Below are 22,740 nucleotides of genomic sequence, written 5' to 3' on the forward strand. Positions count from 1 at the left end.
ACACACACACACACACACACACACACACACACACACACACACACACAGCAGGCGGCCCAGATGGCGGGCGCCTCCCCCTCAGCTCTCAGGAGCTGCTCTTGGCTGCGCAGCCCGGACAGCTGGGCGAGGAATGTGCTCCCTCTGTGCGCCAGCCGCGGGGCGAGCCGGGGGACATCTGGATCACGTTTGCGGCCGGCGGACAGCAGGGAGGGTTTCCATTCCAGCTGCTGTGAGCTCTCCACCCTCGCCGCCTCAGAACTCCGCTCAGCGCCGGGGCGCCGTGGACTTGGCTCTGTGACCATCCCAGGCTTGGTCCAAGAAGGAAGTCTCGCCCCCCTCCTTGTTTGGGGCATCTGCGCTTGGCGGCAGCTCTGGCCTCCTCGCTCCAACCAAACCCCCAGACCCCTCTTGAAAACACAGACACAGACAGAATGGCTCTGACCAGCCTTCTACCAGGAACCACGGTCACCTTTTGTTTCTCGTCCTTTTTCTGCACGTGTGTTTATTTACAAGATGGAGTTTCACGTGTTTCCACCTCTTTTGATTTTCCTTATTATTAGGTGGTATCCTGGGGCACCATTTTTGCTAGTAATCGGGTATTTGAAGTACAGCACAGACACAGAAAAGTGTATGTGGGAGTGTTCACAGACTGTGCAGATACCAGGCAACGTTCCCCGACGTGCCCCAGGCCCCGAGCCCTTCCCCGTCCCTGCCTGTCGCAGGACTACCACCCTGACCCTAATGCCAGCTTCTGAACTTCATGTAAGTAGAATCACATGGCCCGTCCCCTTTGGGGTCTGGTGTCATGTACTCAGCCTCCCGTTGGTGACACTTGTCCGTGCTGGTGCCGGGGGTTACACGTGTCCTTTTTCCTTGCTGCATGGTATTCTGCCGTGTGGCTCTGCCCCTTGACCTATCGATGGGCCTCTGTGACAGTGGCCAGTGAGTATTCTTGTCCTTTGCTGCCGATGCCCGGCTGTTTGCACTTCTGTTGATTCCCTGCCTCAGAGCAAACCGCTGTGCCTTGTGTGTGCAGTGCTTCAGGCTTGTGGGCACGGAAAAGCGGTTTCCTGAGTGAAAGTACCCACCGTGTGATTTCAGGCTCCGTAGGGTCCCCCTGGTGGAGGATGTGTTTGACCTGCCACCTGTGGGCTTATCCCCCTCACAAGCAATGCCGTGGCGAGCTTCCTTGCAGGTCGCTGTCTGGGCCGGATGATGTCCTCAGACGTGGTCCGTTGGGTGGCCTGCTCACCTGAGCCCAGACGTCTCCACCAGAACAGGGAGCAGAGGGGCAGGAACCCTGGTCCAGCTGGAACCTGCCCCTGTGACATCTGATCCTTGGGTCTCTAAGGGCCCTCCCAGCTCCAAAATGTTGTGGTTCTAAGTACCAGTGTGTACCTGTTAGTTATTGCTGGGTGACAAACTGCCCAAAACGTAGTGCCTTAAAACAGCCACCTTCATCTGGCTTATAGTCTTTGGGCGGCTCATGCGTGAGGTCCTGGTCCTGGCTGGCCTTGCTCCTGGCTCTGCTGAGTGTGGCCGGGCCCCTCATGCGCCTGGACCCCCAGCTGGGCCGACCCTGCCCCCTGTGAGCCTTCGCCTCCAGCAGGCTCGACAGGACAGCAAGTGGAGCTGACCGCCTGGTGTCCGGCTCAAACCGGCTGATGTCACTTCTGCCGCACCCTAGTGGCCAGAGCGACTCCCAGGACCAGCACGGATCCAAGCGCAGGGAAATCGACTCCATCTCTGGGTGGAAAGAGCTGCAGTCACATTGCAAGGGGTGTGAGTGGGCGGGGGGGGGGCGCGAGAATTGAGGCCGTTTTGCAATCCGTCCACCCCCGCAGGTGGCGGGTGTCTTAGGCAGCCACGACCAAGCTTTACTGCTGTGGGGCAGGCTCAGAACAGCTCCTCGGTCCCCCCCGCCCCCCCCACACACAGGGGCACTACATGCTGGGGCCGCTGGGCGGGGCAGGTCCCAAGCCAAGCTCCGCCCAGGCTCTCCGGCCACAGCCACCAAGCTCTCGAACGTGAACATGAACGGGCTGGGCAGGGGGCCGAGGCAGCACGAGGGCAGGTGGGGCCGCTCTGGGTTTCTCACAGGTCAGCCGGCACACCTTTGTGGAGCATCTTACTGACCACCAGGCGTCGGTGCTGGTCTGGGGTTAGCAGTGCACGGAAAGACGAGGCCCGTGTCCTTGGGGCGAGGGGTGGTGAACACGGGGACCGCACGGACCACCATTGCGGGTGCTGACAGGTGCTCCACAGGAGATAAAGTGCGTGATGCAGCAGGGAGGGCAGGGGTGGGGGCTAGGAGGGCTCCTTTAAGGGGGGACATTGGGACCCAATCCTGAGTGAGCATGAGGAGGCAGCCTTGTGTGGACGTGGGGGACGTCCCAGCAGGTGCGGAGGCCCTGCGGCCGCACAGGAGTACCTGGGACGGGGTCTCCCAGCCTGGGGGCGTGCAGCCAGAACAAAGGGGAGATTGGACCGCTCCTGAGGTGACCCCTGGGCTGGAGCACAGTGGGGAGATTGTGTCTGGCCCAGTTTCACAGCATCTCGGTGGTAGAAGGGAAACTCCCGTCCAAGCAGACGGCTTCCTCTCAGCACCAGTGGGATTCATGAGCCCCTGCTGAGGCGGGGGGCAGCCTGGCCACCGCAGTGCCCCCTCTGAGGCTGTGAGGGGCTGCCCTGAGAAGCAGGACATTCTCTTGTGGACCCTCCACCCCACCCCCAGACAGAGGCTCACCGCCACCCCTCTGGGCAGGCTCCGAGGGTCCACAGTGAGGGACCCTTCCTGCGACCAGCAGGGTCGTCAGCCAGAGGGCTGCACGTGTGGGATCTGCTGCATTATGGCCGTGTGACCCCGGGCACGCGCCCTGTGCCTCAGTTTCCCCATCTGTAACTCGGGTCTTACACATCAGGGCTCTGTCAGGATGAGGGGGTCTTGGCACCCAGGCACATACGCAGCTCCCAGAAAAAGGGAGCCCGTTTAAAATCAGAGCTGTGCCCGCGCCTGGTGCCCAGGCCCACGGGCCTTTAGAAGGCGCCTCTGGCTGAGCATGTCCCGTCCCTCCGAGCCTCTACGGGGCGGCTCTGCTCTCATCCCCATCTCACAGGTGAGAAAACCGAGACCTCAGGTAGAAAAACCGCTGACACTCCGGCCGAGAGGCTGAGACGGGGGTGGAGGGAGGCCACCCGGAACCTCCCCGACACAGGAGCCACAGTGGCCTTGCTCCTTACGCTTCCTTTTCTAAGACCACACCCGACCTGAGAAGAGGGAGTTACGGGCCCATATTACCAATGGGTATACTGAGGCTCAGAGCCATGCTGGGGTGATTTAATGGATTCACAGTTAGTCGGGGATTCCCTGGTGGTGCAGTGGTTGAGAGTCCATCTGCCGATGCAGGGGACACAGGTTCATGCCCCGGTCCGGGAAGATCCCACATGCCGCGGAGCGGCTGGGCCCGTGAGCCATGGCTGCTGAGCCTGTGCATCCAGAGCCTGTGCTCCACAACGGGAGAGGCCGCAACAGTGAGAGGCCCACATACCGCAAAAAACAAAAAAAAAAAATCGGTCACAGAGCAGGATGGGGGACCCAGGTTTCCTGGCTCCCAGCCCAGTATTGTTGCCATGGCAACGGGTGACCTTGTTGTCACCCACAGGCCCGGTGGTCACAGGGTCCCTGGAGGCAGCCCGGCCGGGGTGGCTAAGCGCTCTGCAGCGGGAAGGGCGGCGGCGGCAGCAGCAATGCACAGAGGAACAGCCCTCCCGGTCAGACCCCAGGACCGGGAAGGGCCACGCGGGAGGATCCAAGGGACGTGGCTGGAGCGCCAGCGGGGGCGGGAGGGCCGCCCAGACCAAGGGAGGGAAGATACTAATCCTTGTGTATATTATTACTGGTTCGTCGGTCGGTGGAGACCTTGATTGAAACCAGATGTGGGAAGCGGCCCAAGTTCCAGCTCCTGGGACTCATTAGGGCTGCCCGCCCCCCAGAATTCTCGTTGCTTTGCAGAGCATTGGGGATCAAAGACAAGCCGTCCCCTGACCTTGGCCTTGGAGGGGGTGGGGAGGGGTCAGCCTCCTGGTCAAACCCGCCCATCTTGATGTGAGGGGTCACCCCATGTCCTTGGAGCCCCCCGAGTCCCTCCGCCTCTGCCTGAGAGCCCCGTCCGGCGGGGTCACAGGCCCCTCTGAAACACGGCTGCTTCCTGGGGTGCAGGCCTAGCTTTTCCCTTTTTTGTCCCACACGCGCCCACTGGGAGGTTCTGGGAGGGTCCCTGTGCCCCTCTTCCTGCTCCAGGACGTTAGCCCTCAGGCGGTTGCCCGGCTTGCTCGAGACCCCCAGGGTCCAGGAGAGAAACCCCCCACCCACCCTCCGGGAAGCCTTGAGGGGAGGGGAGGGCATTCTGGGGGCAGGAGCTACCTAAGCAGAGGTGTCTGCCCCCGCTGTCCCGCCGCCCCCTCTGCGCGCTGGCAGTGGGTCTGTCCCACCTTGCCCAGGCCCCACAGCAGCCAGTGTGCAGTGGTCAGTGGCCTCGAAGGAGGTGAATCTGTCCCCAGGGCGTGCTCGGGGCCGGCCTTCCGGAAGGACCTGCCTGCACCGCCAGCATCGCCCGCGTCTCTCATGGCTTCCAAGGTCCTGCCTGACGGTCATAAGGCCAGAAACCTGCCTGGGACCGCGTAAGCAGAACAACGTCCACCCCTCGTGTGGATGCAGCGGGACCCCGTGGGCGCCCGGCGCTCAGGAGGGCCGAGGCACCTTGCTCCCACCTCCACGAGCTGTCACTGCTGGGGGACGGTGCCCGTGCTCGACCACGCTGCACCGGGGTCCAAGGGCCCCCACGGTGTCCGTGTCTGACACACAGGCACGTCTTCGAGCGGGTGCTGCCCACGAGGGACGCCCTGAAGCCGTGGACTTCAGCGTGCGCTGCCTGACTTCCCCACAGACACACCCGCTTCTGTCTCCTCTGTGCTTGTGGGGGGTCGGGGGCTGTTGGTAGTTAGAAGGGGCCTTGGGGCTCATAGCGGTGGTGTAATAGGGGGTGTAAGAAGAAAGGAAGGGAAGGAGGGAGGGAAACCCTGGCCGGGACCCAGTGGTGCCAGAGTCAGAGGACTCTGCAGCCTCGCTGAGCTGTGGTCTGGCGTGAACCCCGACCTCCAACCCCTCGATTTCCTCATCGCGTCAGCGGGCAGCGACATCCACCCGGACTAGGGCTCTGCCACGCGGAGGAGGAGCCTGAGAGAGCGTGGGCACTCGGGAGCCGTCGGGGCCTTGGAGGACACGGAGATGAGGCCGTGCGGGCCCCGAATGTCACACGCACAGTTTGGACCTGATGGGAAAGGAAATAGGGGGCCTGGACCCTGGAGGCACCTCGCTTACTGTGACTCTGGGCCCTGCTGTCCCCATCCATAAGCGGGGTGATAGCGGCGTCTTCCTCGAGGGCTGGTGTGGGATGAAGGGTCCCGGGAGCCCAGGCTGGGCCCCGATGGATGGGCTGCCCCGCCCTGGGCAGGATGTCTGTGGGGATGGGACACTGCGATCCTCCTGGGAGAGTCTGGCCTGAGCAGGACAGAGTGTGCCCGGAGGCGCCGGGGACGGGTGGCTGTGTGCCCTCGCTGGGGACACCTCGGGCTCTTCCCGGGACACCTGACACCAGCCAGCTGCTGCCCTGCCCGCAGGCCTTCCGAGGACGGAGGACGGGGCTCCAGAGGACACCTGACCGGGGAGGTTCCCCTCCAGTCTCTGGCCGAGGCTCTGGGCTGGGGGTTCAGGACTGGCGTCTGCCGAAAGGGAGCCTGTGGGGCTGGCGAGGCTATGACCGTCCCGCTGTCCGTGGACCATCTCCCCGTTCCCTTGGTCCTGACTCCACAGCATTTGTGGAGCACCTACTGTGTGCTTGGCCCTACTTTGGGCACTTGGTTTCGCTGAGAAAGATCGTCGCATTTGGGCAAAGGCGTGGAGGAGAGCGTGAGAGGTGAGGGCAGAGAGGGGACGGCCACTCACAGAGGGTCCTGGGGCACTCTCAGGATGCCGGCCGAGGGGCAGGGGGCCACCTGGTAATGCTCTTAGGAAACGTGTGTCAGGGGCCAGCTCGCCCCTCTGCCTCCAAGAAAGTCCAGCGTCCGGTCCACCTCGGCAGGAGCTTCAGAACCTCGGCCAGCTGCCCGGCCCAGGGCGGAGGCCAGCACTTCAGAGCCGGGCCCAGTGGGGCTCCCTCCTCGTCCCCTACCTACAGCTGTGGAGGCTGAGGCCGGGCAGTGTGCCCAGGGGCCACCCGCTCGCAGGGGAGGGTCCGAGGCGCAGGGCTCCTCCTCAGGGTGCAGGCCTCCTGCCGAGCCTCCCACGGGCCTGGGGAGCCCTGCCTGCCTGCGGGTCAGTGCCAGGGACTGGGTGTGGGTGCGCCACAGGTCGCGTCCCGAGACCCCACAGAGAGAGTGGCCTCGGCCCTGAGCCTCGGTCTCCCCATCTGCCATGTCCCAGGCCGGGGGACCCGTGTGGCTGCTCAGCTCAGGCCTGGCTCGCAGTCCGGACTCTGTCACCGTAGCTGTTACCCGTCGGTACCGGCCCACCTTCCCACTTCCTGCAGCTTCTATGAGGGTCAAATGAGGTAACGGCAGAATCAGAGCACGAAAGATCAAAGCGGGGCCCGCTGTTTCTGCGGCGCACGGATGGGGAATGGGCTGTGCCGGTGCTCGTGGCCCCCCTCCCGTGGAGGGTTCTAGAACCCCAGGGCTGGGAGCGCTGGGCTGTGGCCAGCTCTCAGACGGGCAGGGCGGGCTGGGAACACAGGAGGCAAGGGCAGTGATGGATGGGGTGGCTTGTTCCGCACACTCAACGTTCTTTCCCGCCGGCTGCGCCTGGCCTCAGAGAGCAGCTTCCTGTGTCAACAGATTAGTGACGTGCAGTGGGAACTGGAGCTGCGGTCTGGGAAAGACGCAGGGTCTCCCAGGGGCCCTGGGGAGCGCCGCAGGGGTCTGGGAATGTTCTCGAGGGCTGGGAGTGCGGGGCAGTGGGTGGGGCTGCGACAGAGGCCAGGGGAGGAAGTCCAGCCCCGAGGGGGGCCGCTCGCGTCTCACCCTCCAGCTCACTGGGTGCCACCAGCGGGGACCACCCCCCGCCCTACAGGATCGGAATGGGGCGGTGGGGAGCGGGGGACGGACAGTTAGAAGAAGATTGGATGGGGACCACCTCCAGCGGCAGCCCTCGGGGCAGGTGGTAAGACTCTGGGGCCGCCTCCAGCCCTTTCTCAGCTGTGTGAACAGAGCAGGTCACCTAGCCTCTCTGTGCCTCGGTTCCCCATCCGTAGGTTGGAGCAGAGCACCGTCTGCCTCCGAGGGCTGTGAGAGGGTCACGAGTCACTGGCTGGGCCCCTCGCCCCTGTCTGCCTACCTCTGAGCCAGGACCATGGGTGCGGGGTCTGGCACCCCTAGAGATGTCTCCCACCTGGCAGCACAAGGGCCGCCGTTCTGCTCAAGGCGCTGTGCGGGACTCCAGGAGAGCTGGCGGGGAGCCCCGGTTGGGGATAAGCCCAGACGTGTCTTCCGCTTCCGCCCCATCTTCCACTTCATTTCTGTGTGGGATTCTGGGGCTACCGTGGCTGCTGGCTTGGCCCCTGGCTGCTGACGGGGCTGGGGAAGGGACAGGGATGCTGTGGCCGGCCCGATTCTTCCTCCCTGGAGCTCTAACATCTGGAAAGAGCCCGAGGAGTTGGGAAGGTGGTCCTTGTGCTCCCCTGCCCCAGAGTCAGGGAGCCCAGGGCATTACCCACTGACTCAGAGCAATGAACCTGCCCCGGCCTCAAACCCCAGGCAGCTGCCCTTTCCGTGTTCTGGTCGGCCCATGCAGGGAGCCCTGGGTTGGCTTCAGAACTTTCTAATCTCCCAAGTGATTGCAGGGCGCGGGGGCTTGAGGCTCTGATGGAGAGTCCCCAGGCTCGGTCCCTGCTGCCCTCAGGCTTTGAGACCCTGAGCAAGTCACTTGTCCTCCCCGAGCCTCAGTTTCCCCATCTATAAAATGGGCGCGATGGCAGGACCTGCCTCCTGGGGCTGCTATTGAGGTGCAGTGTGTCCTCGAGCAGGGGCATGGAATTCTTAGTCGAAGTCGGTCCCTGGGGTCCTGAGGGGTGGGCAAGCTGAGGCATGAGGGGTGGGCAAGCTGAGGCATGAGGGGCACGTGCTAAGCCGTCATGGGGGAAGCTGTTATTTATATATTAATCTCATAAGAAACAAGGAACTTAAAACTTGACATACATTCAGCTGCCTGGGCCCCATAACCGACCTGCTAGATCAGAGCTCCCTAAAGGGGGGCTTGTGTAGGAGGACCCCTGGTGTTGGGTGGAGGGTCTCGGGCTGAGGACCCCCAATGACCCTAGAATCAGGAGTGGGGGAAACGCAGAGCCGGGGTGGGTGCAGGGGGACCGTTTGAGCCCGGGGTCCCATGGATGGGGTCAGTGCCTCTCATAGGCGGGGCACAGGATGCCACGGTACAGGGGCTCTGACAGCGCCTTCTGGGGGGGCCATGAGGATCCAATGAGATGCCGTGTGGACGTGCAGCACACGGGGCCTGGCTTCCCCCGGGGCTGAGGACCCCTGGGAGTGGACGCTGGGGGCAGAGGTACCTGAGAATGGGGGAGGGGGGAAGAGCTGCCCCACAAGGCCGGCCCAGGTTTTCTGGGCGGAGTCTGGAACTTGCCGGGACGTCCCCCCTGCCGCAGCCTTGGCGGGGGTGGGAGCTGCCCCCTCACCGGCCCCCAGCAGTCAGCACCCAACAGCGGGCCCCTCCCCAGGCGCCCACGTCCTGGCCAGCTCCTGCTCGTGCTGGCTTGTGGGTGCAGGGTCCTGCCTACACGGCCCTACCCAGGCTGCCAGATGGGCAGTAAGGTTGTGCCACAGCCCTCGGGGGTCCGAGCCTCGCAGTGGGTCTTAGGGGGTGAGGGAGCAGCCCTTGGCTGGCGCGGGCCCTTGAAAGGGGATGGGCAGGAAGCCGGCTCCTGGGAGAGTGAGGCTGCCTGTCTGGCAGGTCGTTAGCCGTGTGCCCTCAGGCCACGCAGGCCAGCAGGCGGGCAGGCTTGGCTCCAGCACGGGCTGACCAGGGCTCCACACACAGCTCAGGGGTGCAGAGGTGGCGAGAGGACGGTAATCATAGCTGCCACCGCGGGTGGCGTGACCACGGTGGGTGCTCGGCCCCCCACTAAGAACGCTTCTCCTCCTCCTCTGATCCATGCTGGCTCAGAGGCAGCCACTCGTCAGGAGGGTGGGACTCAGCTCCCTCGCACCCTGCTGTCCTCGCTTGGCCAGCCCCAAGGAAGACAAGAGTGCAGGGTGAGCTGTGGGTGTGTCCACAGCCCCTCAGCAGCCCCCGTGTCGGCCCACCTTGGAGCCAGGGCAGCCAGGACCCCCCGACCTGCCCCTTCTGGCCCCTGAGCAGGGAGACCCCTCCTCTAGGAGGGCTGCTGGTGGTGACCTCATTCTCGTGGCCGGCCTTCCAGAAGTGCCAGCCCAGCCAGAAACCCTGTGACAGGTGAGCCAGGAAACAAGGTCATCTCGGGGGGTCACGTTCCAGGGGAGCTAGAGACCCTCATGTCTCATGTGGGGACACCTCTCCTGAGGACATGAGGTCGGAGCTGGACCCCCAGGAGGGAAGGGGGAGTGGTCGGGGGGGTGTGAGGGCTCGGAGCTGGGGCTCTGGGTGTCGTGGGAGCGGGCCGGGGGGTAGGACCCTGGGAAGCCCCACATGCAGGGGAAGCTGCTGGAGGGTTTCAGGCAGGAGAGATGACGTCTACTGGATGCTGTGCAGAACTGTCACTGGCTCCCTGCTGCCCACCAGCCCGGCCCAGCCAGCCTCCTGTCGATTCCCTGCACAGCTAGAGGCCCTGCACACTCCCTGCTGCCTTTGTGTTCTCTGTCCCTGGACCACAATTGCTGTCGCTCGCGGTCTCCACACCACCTCTGCTCTTCCCCGAGGGGCTCTGTCACCTTCTGCTTTATGGCTTGGGGTGTGTGCCGAGGGCAGCCTCCAGAGCAGGGTCCCGGCACACAAGTTGCTCCGTAAACCGTGACCGAATTTCACTGAGAGCTTTGCTGTCAGCCTTTACAGGGTCAGCTCAGAGAGGTGAGGTGACTGGCCCTAGGTCACACAGCCAGGAGGCAATAGAGCCAGACTCAAACAAGATTCAAGACCTGTGGGGTTTCCACTGTGCACGGCCCTTGGGGACCCAGGACCCAGGGCTGGAGGTGGGACCTGGGAGAGCCGCAGGGGTGCCCCCACCCAGCCAGCCCAGAACCTCCATCCACCTGGGTTTGCTGCCTCTCCTGCAAGGAGGAGAGTTCGCGTTGATGTCAACCAGGCCTTGGAACCCTGCAGACCCACCCAAACCATACGTGCTGTGTGCCCTTGGTGGATGGCTGCACCTCTCTGTGCCTGTAAAACAGGGCTGGCAGCAGCGTCCCCCTCACAGGGTTTCCTGGGAACAGGAGCCACGACTGTCATCTTCCAGGAGCGTGTGTGTGTCTCCTTTGTAAGTGGACGGCCTCGGGCCTGCTTTCCGGGCACCAGCAGGGCACTGCCCGCTCCGTCCACAGGCCCGGCAGGCATCTGTGGGGTGGGCGCAAGACTCCTTGCGATGTGGCACCCTCGTCATCGCGGGCACACTCGGTCCACCCTCCCTGATGGCCCCCTCCCGCCAGCTTCTCTCCATCCACTTCTCTGGTCTGCTCCACCCGTGATGCTCCAGTGAAGCCCCAACGTGGAAGGGCTTTGGAAGGTCCGACCAGGCCCTGCATCCCAGACGTCCCAGTCTGGCACCCTAAGCGCCCTCCCTGGCCTGCTGGCGGGACTGCCTGCCCCAGGGTGGCCTGGTCAGATGAAGGGCTGGCCAGGATGGGGCTGCACCCCACAGAGGTGGCCTGGAGCCCACGGCGCTGGCCACGTTTTCCTTCTTTGGTTGTCACTGGGGACTGGCCGCCAGCCCCGTAGCCAGGCGTGGCGTTGACGGGCCCCCACAGCTGTGGCACACGTGTGCCAAGCCGTCAGCCTCCTGACAGACGGGCTGTTGGGGGGCAGGGCGCCCGGCGGGAGGGAGGCCAGCTGAGTGGACAGCAGGTGCTGCGAGGCCGGGTGGCTGCTGGTGAGCGGCTGCTTCCCCCTTCCGTGGGGCCCGGTGGGGAGGGGGCTTCTCTGCTCTCACCCCCTGGGCCCTGGAGTGCTGAGGGCATCTCCTCTCTGTAAAGGAGGATGTGGGAGCGATGAGGGGAGGTCTGCACGGTCTGGGGCACAGGTAGCGGTAAATGCCGTTCATTAGCATTATCGCTGTTCACGGAGGTGGCTGCCCGGGTGCATGTGCGTCTCCACGTCTGCCCAGATCGTGCGGGACCCCTGGGAGGGGAGGATGGGCAGGGGCAGAGGCAGAGGGACAGAGCTGTAGTCCTGGTGATGGCTGACAGGTGTCAAGCCTGGCCCCATCGGCCCCCTGGCCCCCGGGAGACTCCGTCAGTGTCAGCAGGGCGAGCAGTGGCTGGGGCGACGTGGGCTGTGCCTGTTCGTTACAGGCGGGGACGCCCACCCACAATCCCAGCCGCTGCTCCCGGGTCTCGGCGGCCTGCCCTGGTGCTGGCTGACCCTGAGCTAAGATGGAGGGGGGAGGCCCAGAGGCTCACCCCCCTCCACCTGCAAAGAATACCTGGGCAGCTGCGGCCCCGGGGGCCTCCCTGGCAGCCTGTTACAAGTGCGGAGTCTCAGGCCCGCTCCGGACCTGCTGAGTTCAGGAATGGGGGTGGGGAGGCTGTCTGTACATGTCCTCCAGGAGGGGCTGATGCAAGCAGAGTCGGGGTACCGCAGGCTTGGGGGATGCCGCCCGACTCCCTGGTCTGCAGGAGAGACAATCCAGCCTCCCCCAGGGCCACTTCCACAGTGAGAACTCCAGCCCGGCTCTGGCTGGCCAGAGTTCTGAAAGCTACACCCTCCAGCCCACCTGAAATGGGCCGACCCAAGCCTGCTCTCCGGTCCTAGGTGGGTGGGATGTCAGCCACCTGTGAGCACACCTGGGGCTTATGTGGGGCAGGCCGGGGCCTGGGACGGGCTCTGTAGGCAGAGCCAGAAGCTACCTGGGGGCCATCTGGGAGTCACCCACCTGGGCCCCCAGCAACATAGGCCCACGTCCAGCTGCTGGGGCCCTTAGCCGGGAACCAGGTGGGGCTGGGCGGCACTGACCCCTGTGCCCCTCGGCCTGCTTCACCCGTGCTCTCTCTCTCTCTGTCTCTCTCTCCTTTCCCCCACCCCGGTGGCCATGGCGCCCACAGCGGACAGGAAGGAGAAGGCCTCCGCGATGCCTGGCTCTCCAGCCGAGGTGAAGACGCAGCCCCAGGCCACGCCCCCCAGCATGCCGCCCCCGCCGCCCGCCGCATCCCAGGGGGCCACGCGACACCCCCCCTTCACACCCCACACAAGTGAGTAACCCCAGGGCCCGGCCCCGAGGGGCGCAGCGGGGAGAGGCACCTCCGGGGGTCCCTCGAGCCCGTTAAGGTCCGAGCTTCCATCCTGGACCTGTAAACGCCCCTGTTGGGCCTTTAAGAGGAGGATGTCATCATGGGTCAGGGCCCAAGCTTTGAGGTTCGGGTCCCAGCTCTTCTGCTTGGTAGCTGTGAGGCTTTGGGCAAACTTCTTAACCTCTCTGGGCCTGGCGTTCCTCATCTGTAAAGCCGGGCTGGTCATGGCCCCTGCCTCAAGGAGCTGCTGTGAGGGCGAGTGAGTTAGAAGTTCTTAGCACGCTGGGCACATGGTGAGCATTCTGTCAAGGTTAGCTGCTATACTGGAGCTCAGAGAGGGATGAGGGCTTCCCCATGGTCACACAACAGGTCACTTGCATGTGGGTGAATCCTTTTGGGCCCGCACGCCCTGGAGGGCCCATTGGAGGCAGCTGTGGCCTTGGAGGAGCTCTGCGGCCAGGCCTGAGCCGGGTGTGTGGGTGGGCCAGGAGCTGGGGTCAGGGGGGCCTCGGCTGCCAGCAACGTGGTGGGCAGACCTGACCCCCAGGTGGAATCTCGCTGGCCCTGGGCCCTGGATTGAGCATCTCGGCACACACAGAGGGTCTGGGTGGGCTTCGGAATCCACAGCCACCACCTGAGCCCCGGTCCTTTGAGTCAGAGCAGTTGAGAAGGAGACCCCCGGCTTGGGCTGGTGTGGGGGACACTGTTCCCTGTCCCCTCGACCAAGGTCTCAGCAGTGTGTCCTAGGTGTTTCTGGCAGGCAGTCCACGTGCCTCCCCCACCCACATGTTCAGAAGCCAGAAAGCCCCACACCGGGGGACCCTTCCCCAGGCTTTGAAACCCTAATGAAGCCCGTCTCTGGGGCAGGAACCTCAAATGCCTTGGCCTGGTGGCCCCTGGCTCCCACCGGGTTCATCGGGCTCCACTCCGCCCACCTGGGGTCCTGGGCTCTGCTCAGAGCCTTTATTCCTGGGCGTGAAGGGTACTGGTTCTGCCCTCCGAGGCCAGGCAGCGGCCCCCACCTGGAGAAGGAGGTCGGGCTGGGCCCCTTGTTGTAGGATGTTGGCTGTGAGCTGGTCTCTGTTGGGAGATGGGGCAACACCACCTGCTCCCAGGAGCAGCCACCTGAAAGCAGGGCGACCCCTGCACAGTAGGAGCTTAATGGCCAAGCACCCCTCCCCACACATCGCTTGGCACAGAATGTTCCAGCTTCTGTCCCCCCGGGGTCGGTCTGAGTGAGGGTCCCCACATGTGCCGGAGACTGGGGTGGGCCCGGCCCTGCCTCCCGCCCCGGGGCCCTGCCCTCCGCCATCCTGGGTGCACAGCCTGCACTGGCCGCACGGGAGTGGCCAGAGGTGGCCGTGCTTTGTCTCATTCACTCTTCTCGCCCGGGGACTGTCACCCCTCCCTCTTTTCCAGAAGAGTCAGTCCTCACCTCGGGCTGAGCCGCAGGCCGGTCTCCGTCCACTGACCGCTGCCTCCCCGTGCGGCCTCGTGGGTGGAGAGGGGAGGCTCCAGCCTGGCGAAACTTCCCCCACGTACGCTCAGCCCGGGCGGGAAAAGTTCTTCCTGACGGGGCAACAGCAGCTCCCCCTGGGAAGATGACGTGCCCCACAACTGTTGTCCGGGTTCCAAGCAGGAGAGACCAGCAGACCATCTGAGGGTCTGGTCGAGGGCTCCGACCCGGGGACCCCGACCCTCGTGGGTGCGACTCCCTGGCCTGCTTTTCTTCCCAGTCCAGGAGCCCGTGTTCCAGACAGTGCTGGTCTGGGAACCAGATGTTCCAGGCTGTGGACTGGGCTGGGGTCAGCTGACACCACCAGCTCGCCTCCGTGAGGCCTGCGAACAGACGTGCGGGTGGCAGCCTGCGTGTGGCTCAGGGTCCGTCCCTTCTCGTTGGGGTCCCGGCTCCGTTTAGAGCATGGAGGTTATGAGAGACAAGAGCGTCTTTCTTTCCTAAGCTGACGCCTAGTGCTATCTGGCTGCTGGGGGCTTTTGTCTTAAGTGTCAGGCTTCCTCCAAGGTGGCCTCAGATTTGTTCCCTAACCCACGAATTCCCTGAAAGCAGGGTGGTTAACCACTTCTGTGCACCTGCTGATGGGAGCCAGAGTAGACGGAGCCCCTGCGTTCCCTGTGGATTCTTGCCAAGAGCCTCCCCAGATTCCCCAGGACCGGCCTGCGAGCCAAGCTGACCAGAGACTGACCTTGAGCCATGGCTTGAGGGCTGTGGTTCTTCTTGCCTGGTGACTGCCCTGGACACGAATTCATTTTAGAGTTGAAGCTGTGGTGTGGCTCGGGACTGGGGCAGAGGGCTGAGAGAACTCTGGGGAGGGATGTAAGGAGCTGCTCGGCAGCTGGGAGGACCCTTAAGGGGCTAGCGCTCCATCCTGCCCTTGATTACCCCCTGTGACGGGGGGCTCAGTCTCTGTTGACAGTGCTACAGCTTGTCTCCTTGCGGCTTTTGCCTACTAACTCCAGCTCAGACAAATCAAATCTCTCTTCCTCTTTGGTGCTTCTGCCCTTCACGGCAGCTCAGACCTGGGCTTCGTTTCGGAACCACCGTTGGTTTGTCTGTTGACCTCAAGCCCATCACCTGGGCTACGGGTCCCTGAGGATGGTGCCGAGTGGGGTCACCAGGCGCTTTCCAGAAACACAGCTGTTAAGAGCCAGGGTGTCCCACCCGTACCCAGGGAGGTGCCAGAATCCTTGTGGAGCCCCAGATGTTCCCACCAGAAACGGCCCTAAGACATCCCCTGATCCAGCCCATTTTTCAGAGAAGGAAGCTGAGGCCCAGAGAAGGTTGTGGACTGGCCCAAGGTGGTGACAGAGTCCCAATCCCCAAAACGCTGTCGAGAGGCAGGGGAGGGGCCGACTGTAGACGCCCCCCAGGGCAGCGTCCGGTGCCCGGCCTCCCTCCTCACAGCGTGCTTTTCTTATTTTGCTTACAGATCGAGAGGACGGGCCTGCGATGTCTCTGCCCCACGGCCGTTTTCATGGCTGCTTAAAATGGTCTATGGTCTGTCTTTGTAAGTAAAATAACAAAAACCACGGCCTCCCGGGAGGTCCTCACCCGGCGCCCACTGCTCTGCCTGCACCCCTGCATCTGCCGGGCTAGGCCTCTCTTAGGGGATGGATCCCAAGGGACAGACCCAGGAGAGCAGAGCAGCCAGGATCCCCAAGTCACAGACTGAGTTCACACCCAGCCCTGCCGCTCACGCGCTCTGTGGCCTCAGGCAGGCGGATGGCCTCGCTCAGCTTCCTTTTCCCCAACTCAGAACAGGGCGAGTCAGGCAGGTCCCACAGTTGCAAGAAGGTCAGATGTCAGTGGCCAGTCCACAGCCCATCTCAAGGGCAAACCCCAGCCTGGGGCAGACCCCACGCTTACCCTTCCAGGCACAGTGTCCACAGGCAGGGACCACCACCTGTAGAAAGAAAGTTATGGAGCCCGCGCCAAGGGTGATCACACGAAGCCCTGGGCCACGGCAGCATGAAGCCTGGCCCACGCGGGGTGCTCGGCAGATGTTGGTCACTAGTGGACGTTCCCGTCCAGGTGCCCAAGCCGCAGCTGATGCCCTCCGGCGAGGCTCTCATGGGGCGATGCTGGCAGTGTGTGTCAGCCAGCAAGCGCAGCGGGCTCGCCCATCTGGAGCGGCCCGATGTAAACCCAGGTGTGGCATCATCTAGGGCCTGGCGTGTCCACGGAGCTGCGGTGCTGTGAGGCCTGTGAGCTTTGTGTGGACAGGAGGATGGTGATTCCCAGCACCAAGGCTGGGAAGGGGACTGGCGGGAGGGGCTGTTTTCGGTGCCTCATCCTAGCCCCCCAGGCCCAGGCCCCGGGACTGGGGGAGCCGTGGGGTGCTGCGCTGTGCCCCCAAACCTCGGCCGGGACACGTGTGGTCTATCTTAGTAACACACCTGTTGTGGGAATGAAAGCACTTGTGGCCGAGGGTTATTTTCGGCGTCTCTTTAGCAAGCTGCTGAGACTGCCCGGCAGCCTGGGAGGGAGTGCAGCGAGCGAGGGCAGGCCGGCCGCCGGGAGGACCGGGCGCCGAGGGCAAGCGGGTAAGGGCGCCACAGGGAGGCCAGGCCAGGGGCTGGCGGGCGGGGTCCCAGGAGGCACGGATAGCCGCACGTCTTCGAAGCCCCTGAGGATCCAGACCCCGAGCGACGGCCCAGCTCTGCCGTGAGTGACCAGAAGCCCCCGCTGCGGTGAGGTCCCCATGCAGCAGGCCACCTCCCGGCCTGTCTGGGGTGACCACCAGCGGCTGTCATCAGTCTCGACCAGGGTGTGTGTGTGTGTGTGTGTGTGTGTGTGCGTGTGCGTGCATCAGCTCCATAATGACAGAGAAAATTAGCACAACAGCAGGGTCTTCTGGTCCAAGGGTGCCCTGGACACACCTCGGAGAGGGTGAGGGACAGGACCCTTCGTGTTCTGTGTCTGGAGCTCCTTCCATCCCAGAGCGAGAGGAAGTCCCCAGAGTGACTGTCCTGTAGGATTACCCCTGAGCCGGCGTGCCACCTGTGGGTCCTGGAAGGAGCTTCTAAGGTCGCCCAGACCAGGGGGGCAAACAGGTTTCAACCTGCACTGTGTCTCCAGGGAGGGAGAAGCGGCACCAAGGGCCGAGTGAAGGGCACGGGCCCCAGGAGCGGAGCGGGTCACCACGCCTGCAGCCCGCCCCCTCTCGGGACACAGAGGCAGCACGTCTGTTCTGGCGCCAACCCTGGCTTTCAACCAGGGCTTTCCAAACGTCTGTTACATGGGGCTGGTTATCGATGAGCCATCACCCAACACGTAAAAGCAATCAGGTCAGGCGTTTCCGGCGCCTTCCAGTGGGAGAAGGATAACCTGGGTCCCGCGAGGGGGAGCATGCAGCAGACGGAGGGCCCTGTCCTCCGCCCAGAAGCCCCGCCTCTGGTTGGGGCCGAGGGCCGTCTGCTGATGAGGGAACGGGGGCCGGGCCCGAATCTCGCCCACATGGCATGTCTGGGCTGGTTCAGGACGTCCACTCGCAACCAGGGTGCTTATCTTGCACCCACAAGGGCTGGGCTGCGTTAGTCTGCCTCTGAGGGTCTGCGGAGTGCCAGGGCCCCCGGGGGATGGGAGGCGACCTTGAGCACTGTGTGCGCTGTTCAGGGACTGTGAGGCCCCTTGCCTGGGGCTTAGGTGGCTGGTCCCTGGCCCGCAGCTCAGGGCGGGGGGGCCGGGGGGAGCGTTCGCAGGTGTCGCCGGCAGGCGGGTCATGGAAGCTGAAGGTGCAAGCAGAGCCGACCAGACAGCGGGCTTGGGGTTAACGGGGTGCTCCAGTTCCAGCTCCCAGGGGGATGGCGCAGGCCTAGGGCTGGAGGGGAGCTACATCCCACAGGCCTGCAGGGGCGGGTGGAGCCGGCAACCGGGACCTGGAGAACCAAGCCCTGGGATAGTCGAGGCCCAGGGAGGAGGGATGGGCATGCGGCCACCTCACGTGCTCCCGCCCTTGCAGGCTGGGCGAAGCCAAGACGGCGGAGGTCACCCCCCAGAGCCAGGTCAGGATAGCCGGGCTGGCGTGGTCTGGAGGGGCAGAGCGACACACCCTCCGTCTGTGCTGTGGCTGTTCAGAAGGGGCCACTTCCCAGAGCCGAGCCCAGCAGCATCCCCATCCCGGAGAAGGGGGCTGCTGCTCCCCCGTCTCCACACACACAGGCCCCGGCAGATGCTGGAGCCCTGGAGAAACCCGGCCCTGAGAGAACAGCAGCTCTGAGCTGTCCTGCATCCCCAGATCCCTAGTCCAGTGAGGCGTGAGCGCACAGCCTCTGCACAGACCCAGCCAGACAAGGCGGGAGGGCCAGGGCACGGGCCTTGGGGACCACAGTTGAGTGAGTGAGAAGTGCGCCTGCACGTGTGCATGTGCTAGTGTGCACGTCTATGTGTGCTGTATGGGTGTGCACATGGGTGCGCCGTGGGGCTACATTGCATCGTGCCCGTGTGTGCACACGTGTGCAAGTGTGCATGTGGGGTGTGCTTGTGGGCATGTGTGTGCACGTGTGTGTGTACATAGGTCTTTGTGGGCTGTGCACTGGGTCCATGTGCACATACGTGTGTGCATGCATGCAGTGCATATAGGCCTGTGTGCAAGCACGCGTGAGGTGTGTGCACGTGTGTGCGCATTTATGTATCTGTGCATGCACGTATACGCGTGTGTGCGAGCATGAGTGCACGTGTGTTTGGCATGTTGTGTGAGGTGCGTGCAGGGCTGCTGAGGGAGGGAAGGTACGTGGAGTGCAGGGTGTGGGCAAGGGTGGGCTTCGGGACGATCGTGTAGGGAGCACAGACGTGCGCAGGAGCGGGAGTTGGCCTGCGGGAGTTGGGTGTGCAAGCAGGAGTGTGAAGGTGCGGGTCCCGTGCAGCCTTCCCGTGTCCAGACCCCCTCCGCCATCACCGAGGGCCCTGGGAGCCCACGACCTCTGATCTCTGTGCAGGCCCTGGTGCAGGGGAGTGGGGTGCAGGTGGTCAGGCTCTGCAAGGCTCCCCGGCCCTGGGGCAGACTCAGCTGAGGATCACGGTCCTGCCCCTGGTCCCCTTCACAGCATCCCAGTGTCTGTCACCACAGGCACCCACAGTGCTGCTCCGGGGCCCCCGCACAAGCTCAGCGCAAGCCCCTCGGGTCACCTGCTCGTCCTCCGCACGCAGCTGGGGCCCGTGTGCGCACACGTCCACCCGTGCAGCAGCCCCAGACAGCAGCTGTGCGGTGTCCCCCCGCCAGCATCCAACCCCGCTTGTCCCGGGGGTCCAGGCTCCCCTGCCCCACCTTGAGCCCCGTCAGCCTGGCACCGGGGCCCTCATGTGGGTGATGGCACCTGCATAGGCACTGGGGCGTGGCTTTGGGCCGTCGTGGTGGGGGGGGTGGTCACTACTCTTTAGGGGGGGATGAGGGACCTCCCCGTGGAAGAGGAGGGCGGGTCCGCAGATCCCGGTTGTGGGGAAGCCCCTCTACCTGTTCACAGGAGATGCGTGTCTGCCAGGCAGCGTGCGGCCGTGGTGTCCCCCGGGTGTGGAGGGCCTGACTGCGCGGCCCAGAGCAAAGCCGAAGGGCCGCTGAGCCCAGGCCACACCTGGATCACGTCTGTACTCTCCCCCTGCCGGGGCCCCAGTTTGTGCGTCTGTAAAGGGTGTCCGTGGGGCCCGGCCGCCCTGCAGCGTCTTCAGCCCGCCTCTCCCCGCGCAGTGATGAACGGCAGCAGCCCCTCGCCCACGGCCGTCAGCGGCACCCCGTCCACGCCCAGCGGCTTCAGCAATGGCCCAGCCACCTCATGCACCGCCGCGCTGTCCATGCAGCAGCTGCCCCCAGCCTGCGGGGCGCGGCAGCTCAGCAAACTCAAGCGCTTCCTGGCCACCCTGCAGCAGTTCGGCAGCGACATCTCCCCGGAGATCGGGGAGCGCGTGCGCACGCTGGTGCTGGGGCTCGTGGTGAGTCGGGTGGGGACGTGGTGACCCCGGGCCGGGCCAGCCCTCAGTCTCTGCCCTCCTCTCCCCGGGGCTGAAGCAAGGTGTTTTCTCCCCCCGCCCCGCCCCCCAGAACTCCACGCTGACCATCGAGGAGTTCCATTCCAAGCTCCAGGAGGCCACCAACTTCCCGCTGCGGCCGTTCGTCATCCCCTTCCTGAAGGTAGGGACAAACCCACTTCCCCTGCGCTGGGGCCCCAGGAGCCCCGAGTCTTTTCTCTGCCAGCTCAGATCAGCCACTGTTCTCGAGACTCTGACTCCCCTGTCCCCCGGGGGGGATCAGTGCTGACCCGTCGTCGCGGCCGACTCCTGCAAGCTCGCTGCCAGGCCAGAGTAGTCAGCCACCCGACCCTGTGCTCGGAGACCAAGCTCCCAGGCTCAATCCTGTTATGTTAGTGACCAATACACTCAGTCGCTCGAGAAGCTATTTTTCGAGCACCTGCTCTATGCCAGCCGACACAACAGCCATAGACTCTGGAGCTACAGGGAGGGTGCATTCGAGTGGGGAACAGAGCCAGGCAGCGGGGACAGCACATGCAAAGGCCCTGAGGCAGGGGTGTGTCTGCTGTGTTTGAGGAGCAGCGAGGGTGTACCTGGAGCGGAGTGAGGGGAGGGGGACAGTGGACAGACGGTGGTCATGTGGGTAGGCAGACAGATGGCTGAGTGGGTGTCAGTTGGAAGGCAGCCGTTTGGCCATCACGGAAGATAAACAGTGGACCAGGGCCTCTCGGTAGTTGGTGTTGGATTGGTGGCAGCAACACCAGGGTGTGTGAGCAATGCAGGTTCCCGGGCCCCAGCCCAGACCCACTGAGTCAGACTCTGCATTTTAACAAGGTGCTGGGCAACGTGTGTGCACAAAACGGGGACAAGCGTTAGACCCGTGTCTCCCCTGCAGTGCTTCTCAGGGCCTTCGCTCCCCTTGAGGGTCGCACATCTCCCAGAGTGGGTGGAGGTGAAATGCTTCCCAAATGTATTTGACCACGGGTGCCCCTGCTGGCGCGCATCTCCTCAGGTCAGGTTCCACAGAGCTCGCTTGGGAGATGCCCGCCCTGGAGCGCCTGGTGGGCTCTCGTTTCCCAGGCCCAGGTGGTGCTCCCAGCCATAGGCCATGCTCGCCTGCACAGCTGCACCCTGGTGGGGCCTGCCTTTCAGAGGGTCGTGAAGACAGGCCATACCAGACGTGCCCAGATGCGAGCCCTAACCCTGCCGCTTAGCCCCCACTGTCCTGGGCCAAGCTAGTTCACCCCTCTGTGCCTCAGTTTCCGCAGCTGTGAAGTGGGAACCATTCTCAGGCTATTGGGAAGGTTGTGGGGAGACACGCAGGTAAAGACTTTGGGACGTGCTCGACTGCCACTGGGCGTCATCATCTGGGGATTTCAGGTGTTCTGCAGATGACGTGTCCTTTGCAGCTTCCCCTGCTGAGCCCCCAGCAGCCCTCGGGGTGCGGGGGGGTGGCACAGGCACTGCCACTGTTCCCGGTTAATAGGCGGGGAAACTGAGGCCCTGAGGTCCCCTCTGGTGGAGGGGTGGAGCAAAGCCGGAGCCCCGATCCCTCCAGCTCCAAGCCTCCCAGCCTGCCCGGGGTGTGCCCCAGGCCCGCACCTCGTTGCAAGGGGACCCCACATCCGCTCCCTCCTCCCGCCTTCCCGCCCACACCCCGCTGAGCTCACCATGAGCTGGGCTGAGGGTTTGCCCACCTGGCAGTCATTTGCAATTCATCAGGAGCCCTTCCCGCTCCTCCCTGCTTTCAACGTACTGCTGACTCCATGCTCCCCATCGTGGGGGACACAGTGCCTGCTTATCCTGTCAGATTAGACATTTACAGCACAGGTCCCACCCGCCTGTGTCCGCTGCCCTTGTTTATCAGAGGAGCAGGAGCAGGGAAAACACGCCGCATCCCCGCGCCGCCCCGGCCAGGCCCACTCGCCCTGGCATCCCCGCATCCTCCCAGGCACACCCCAGTGAGGCGCCAGACGGGACGCGCAGGCCTGGCAGTGCCTGCCTCGCTGTGCCCCCTGCCCACAGCGCAGTCACGGGGCTGTCGGAGCTGTGGCGCCCCGATTGCTCTCCTGGTGATGGGGCAGCTGGGTGAGGGCCCTGGGGCAGCTGGGTGAGGGCCCTGGGCCGGCGGGCTGTCAGGGACACAGTCCATTCGTCTGCCAGACGTGGGGCTCCTGGGCGTGGCCAGTCCTGTTCCCAGGGCTTGTGGACAAGTCGTCGCGGCCCTGCCTGGGAAGTGCCCCGCCCCTGCCCCCCCCCCCACTCACCGTGGGACCCTGGCCTCTTGAGCACACAGAGTGCCGCAGGGAGCCTGGGGGCGTGCCGGCCTGCTGGGTGGCCTCGGTTTCCCCACCTGTGACCTGGGAGCAGCGGGGGCACCGCCTTCCTGGGGATTGACGGCCTCCCAGGCCCAACCGTGGCGCACCCATGTGGTGGCCCTTGGTGCCATCTCCTATAGCAGAGGCAGGAGCAGTGGCCAGCCCACCCGGCTCAAACCCAGCTCTGCCCTTGGGCAACCGGAACTCCCACTTCCCAGTCCCCTCCCGGGTCCCTGGGGTGTGACAGCCCACCTCCTCAGGTGGGACTGGGAGAGTTAACTCATGAGAAGCTCGTGGGAGCCTCACACCCAGGATGGGAGGAGCCAGAGCTTCTTGCAGCTCCAGCTGCAGGTGAGGCAGAAGTCAGAGAAGTTAAGTGACTTGCCCACGGTCACACAGCACAGCCAGGGTGGGCAGACACAGGGCCTGCAGTGGAGTGTGGGGCAGTGGAGGAGGTCC

The 22,740-nt window shown here is 64.3% G+C and overlaps 1 protein-coding gene across 6 annotated transcripts in view; it reads left to right on the forward strand.

Annotated features, from left to right (window-relative positions):
• Window positions 1–22,740, forward strand: part of CBFA2T3 (CBFA2/RUNX1 partner transcriptional co-repressor 3) — an 82,528-nt gene that overhangs the window by 49,131 nt on the left and 10,657 nt on the right. For 3 of the 6 annotated variants that reach the window (XM_029207613.1, XM_029207606.1, XM_029207638.1), the window contains exons 2-5: window positions 12,298–12,444; window positions 15,432–15,509; window positions 19,686–19,927; window positions 20,037–20,126. In XM_029207613.1, the coding sequence (XP_029063446.1) occupies window positions 12,298–12,444; window positions 15,432–15,509; window positions 19,686–19,927; window positions 20,037–20,126 (557 nt within the window). The remainder of the gene's footprint in view (window positions 1–12,297; window positions 12,445–15,431; window positions 15,510–19,685; window positions 19,928–20,036; window positions 20,127–22,740) is intronic. The other 3 variants (XM_029207629.1, XM_029207621.1, XM_029207647.1) reach the window with 1 other exon arrangement.

The sequence above is a fragment of the Monodon monoceros genome, unplaced genomic scaffold, assembly GCF_005190385.1.
Source record: "Monodon monoceros isolate NGI ecotype Baffin Bay Population unplaced genomic scaffold, NGI_Narwhal_1 Super_Scaffold_10, whole genome shotgun sequence".
In the NCBI taxonomy this organism is placed as follows: Eukaryota; Metazoa; Chordata; class Mammalia; order Artiodactyla; family Monodontidae; genus Monodon; species Monodon monoceros.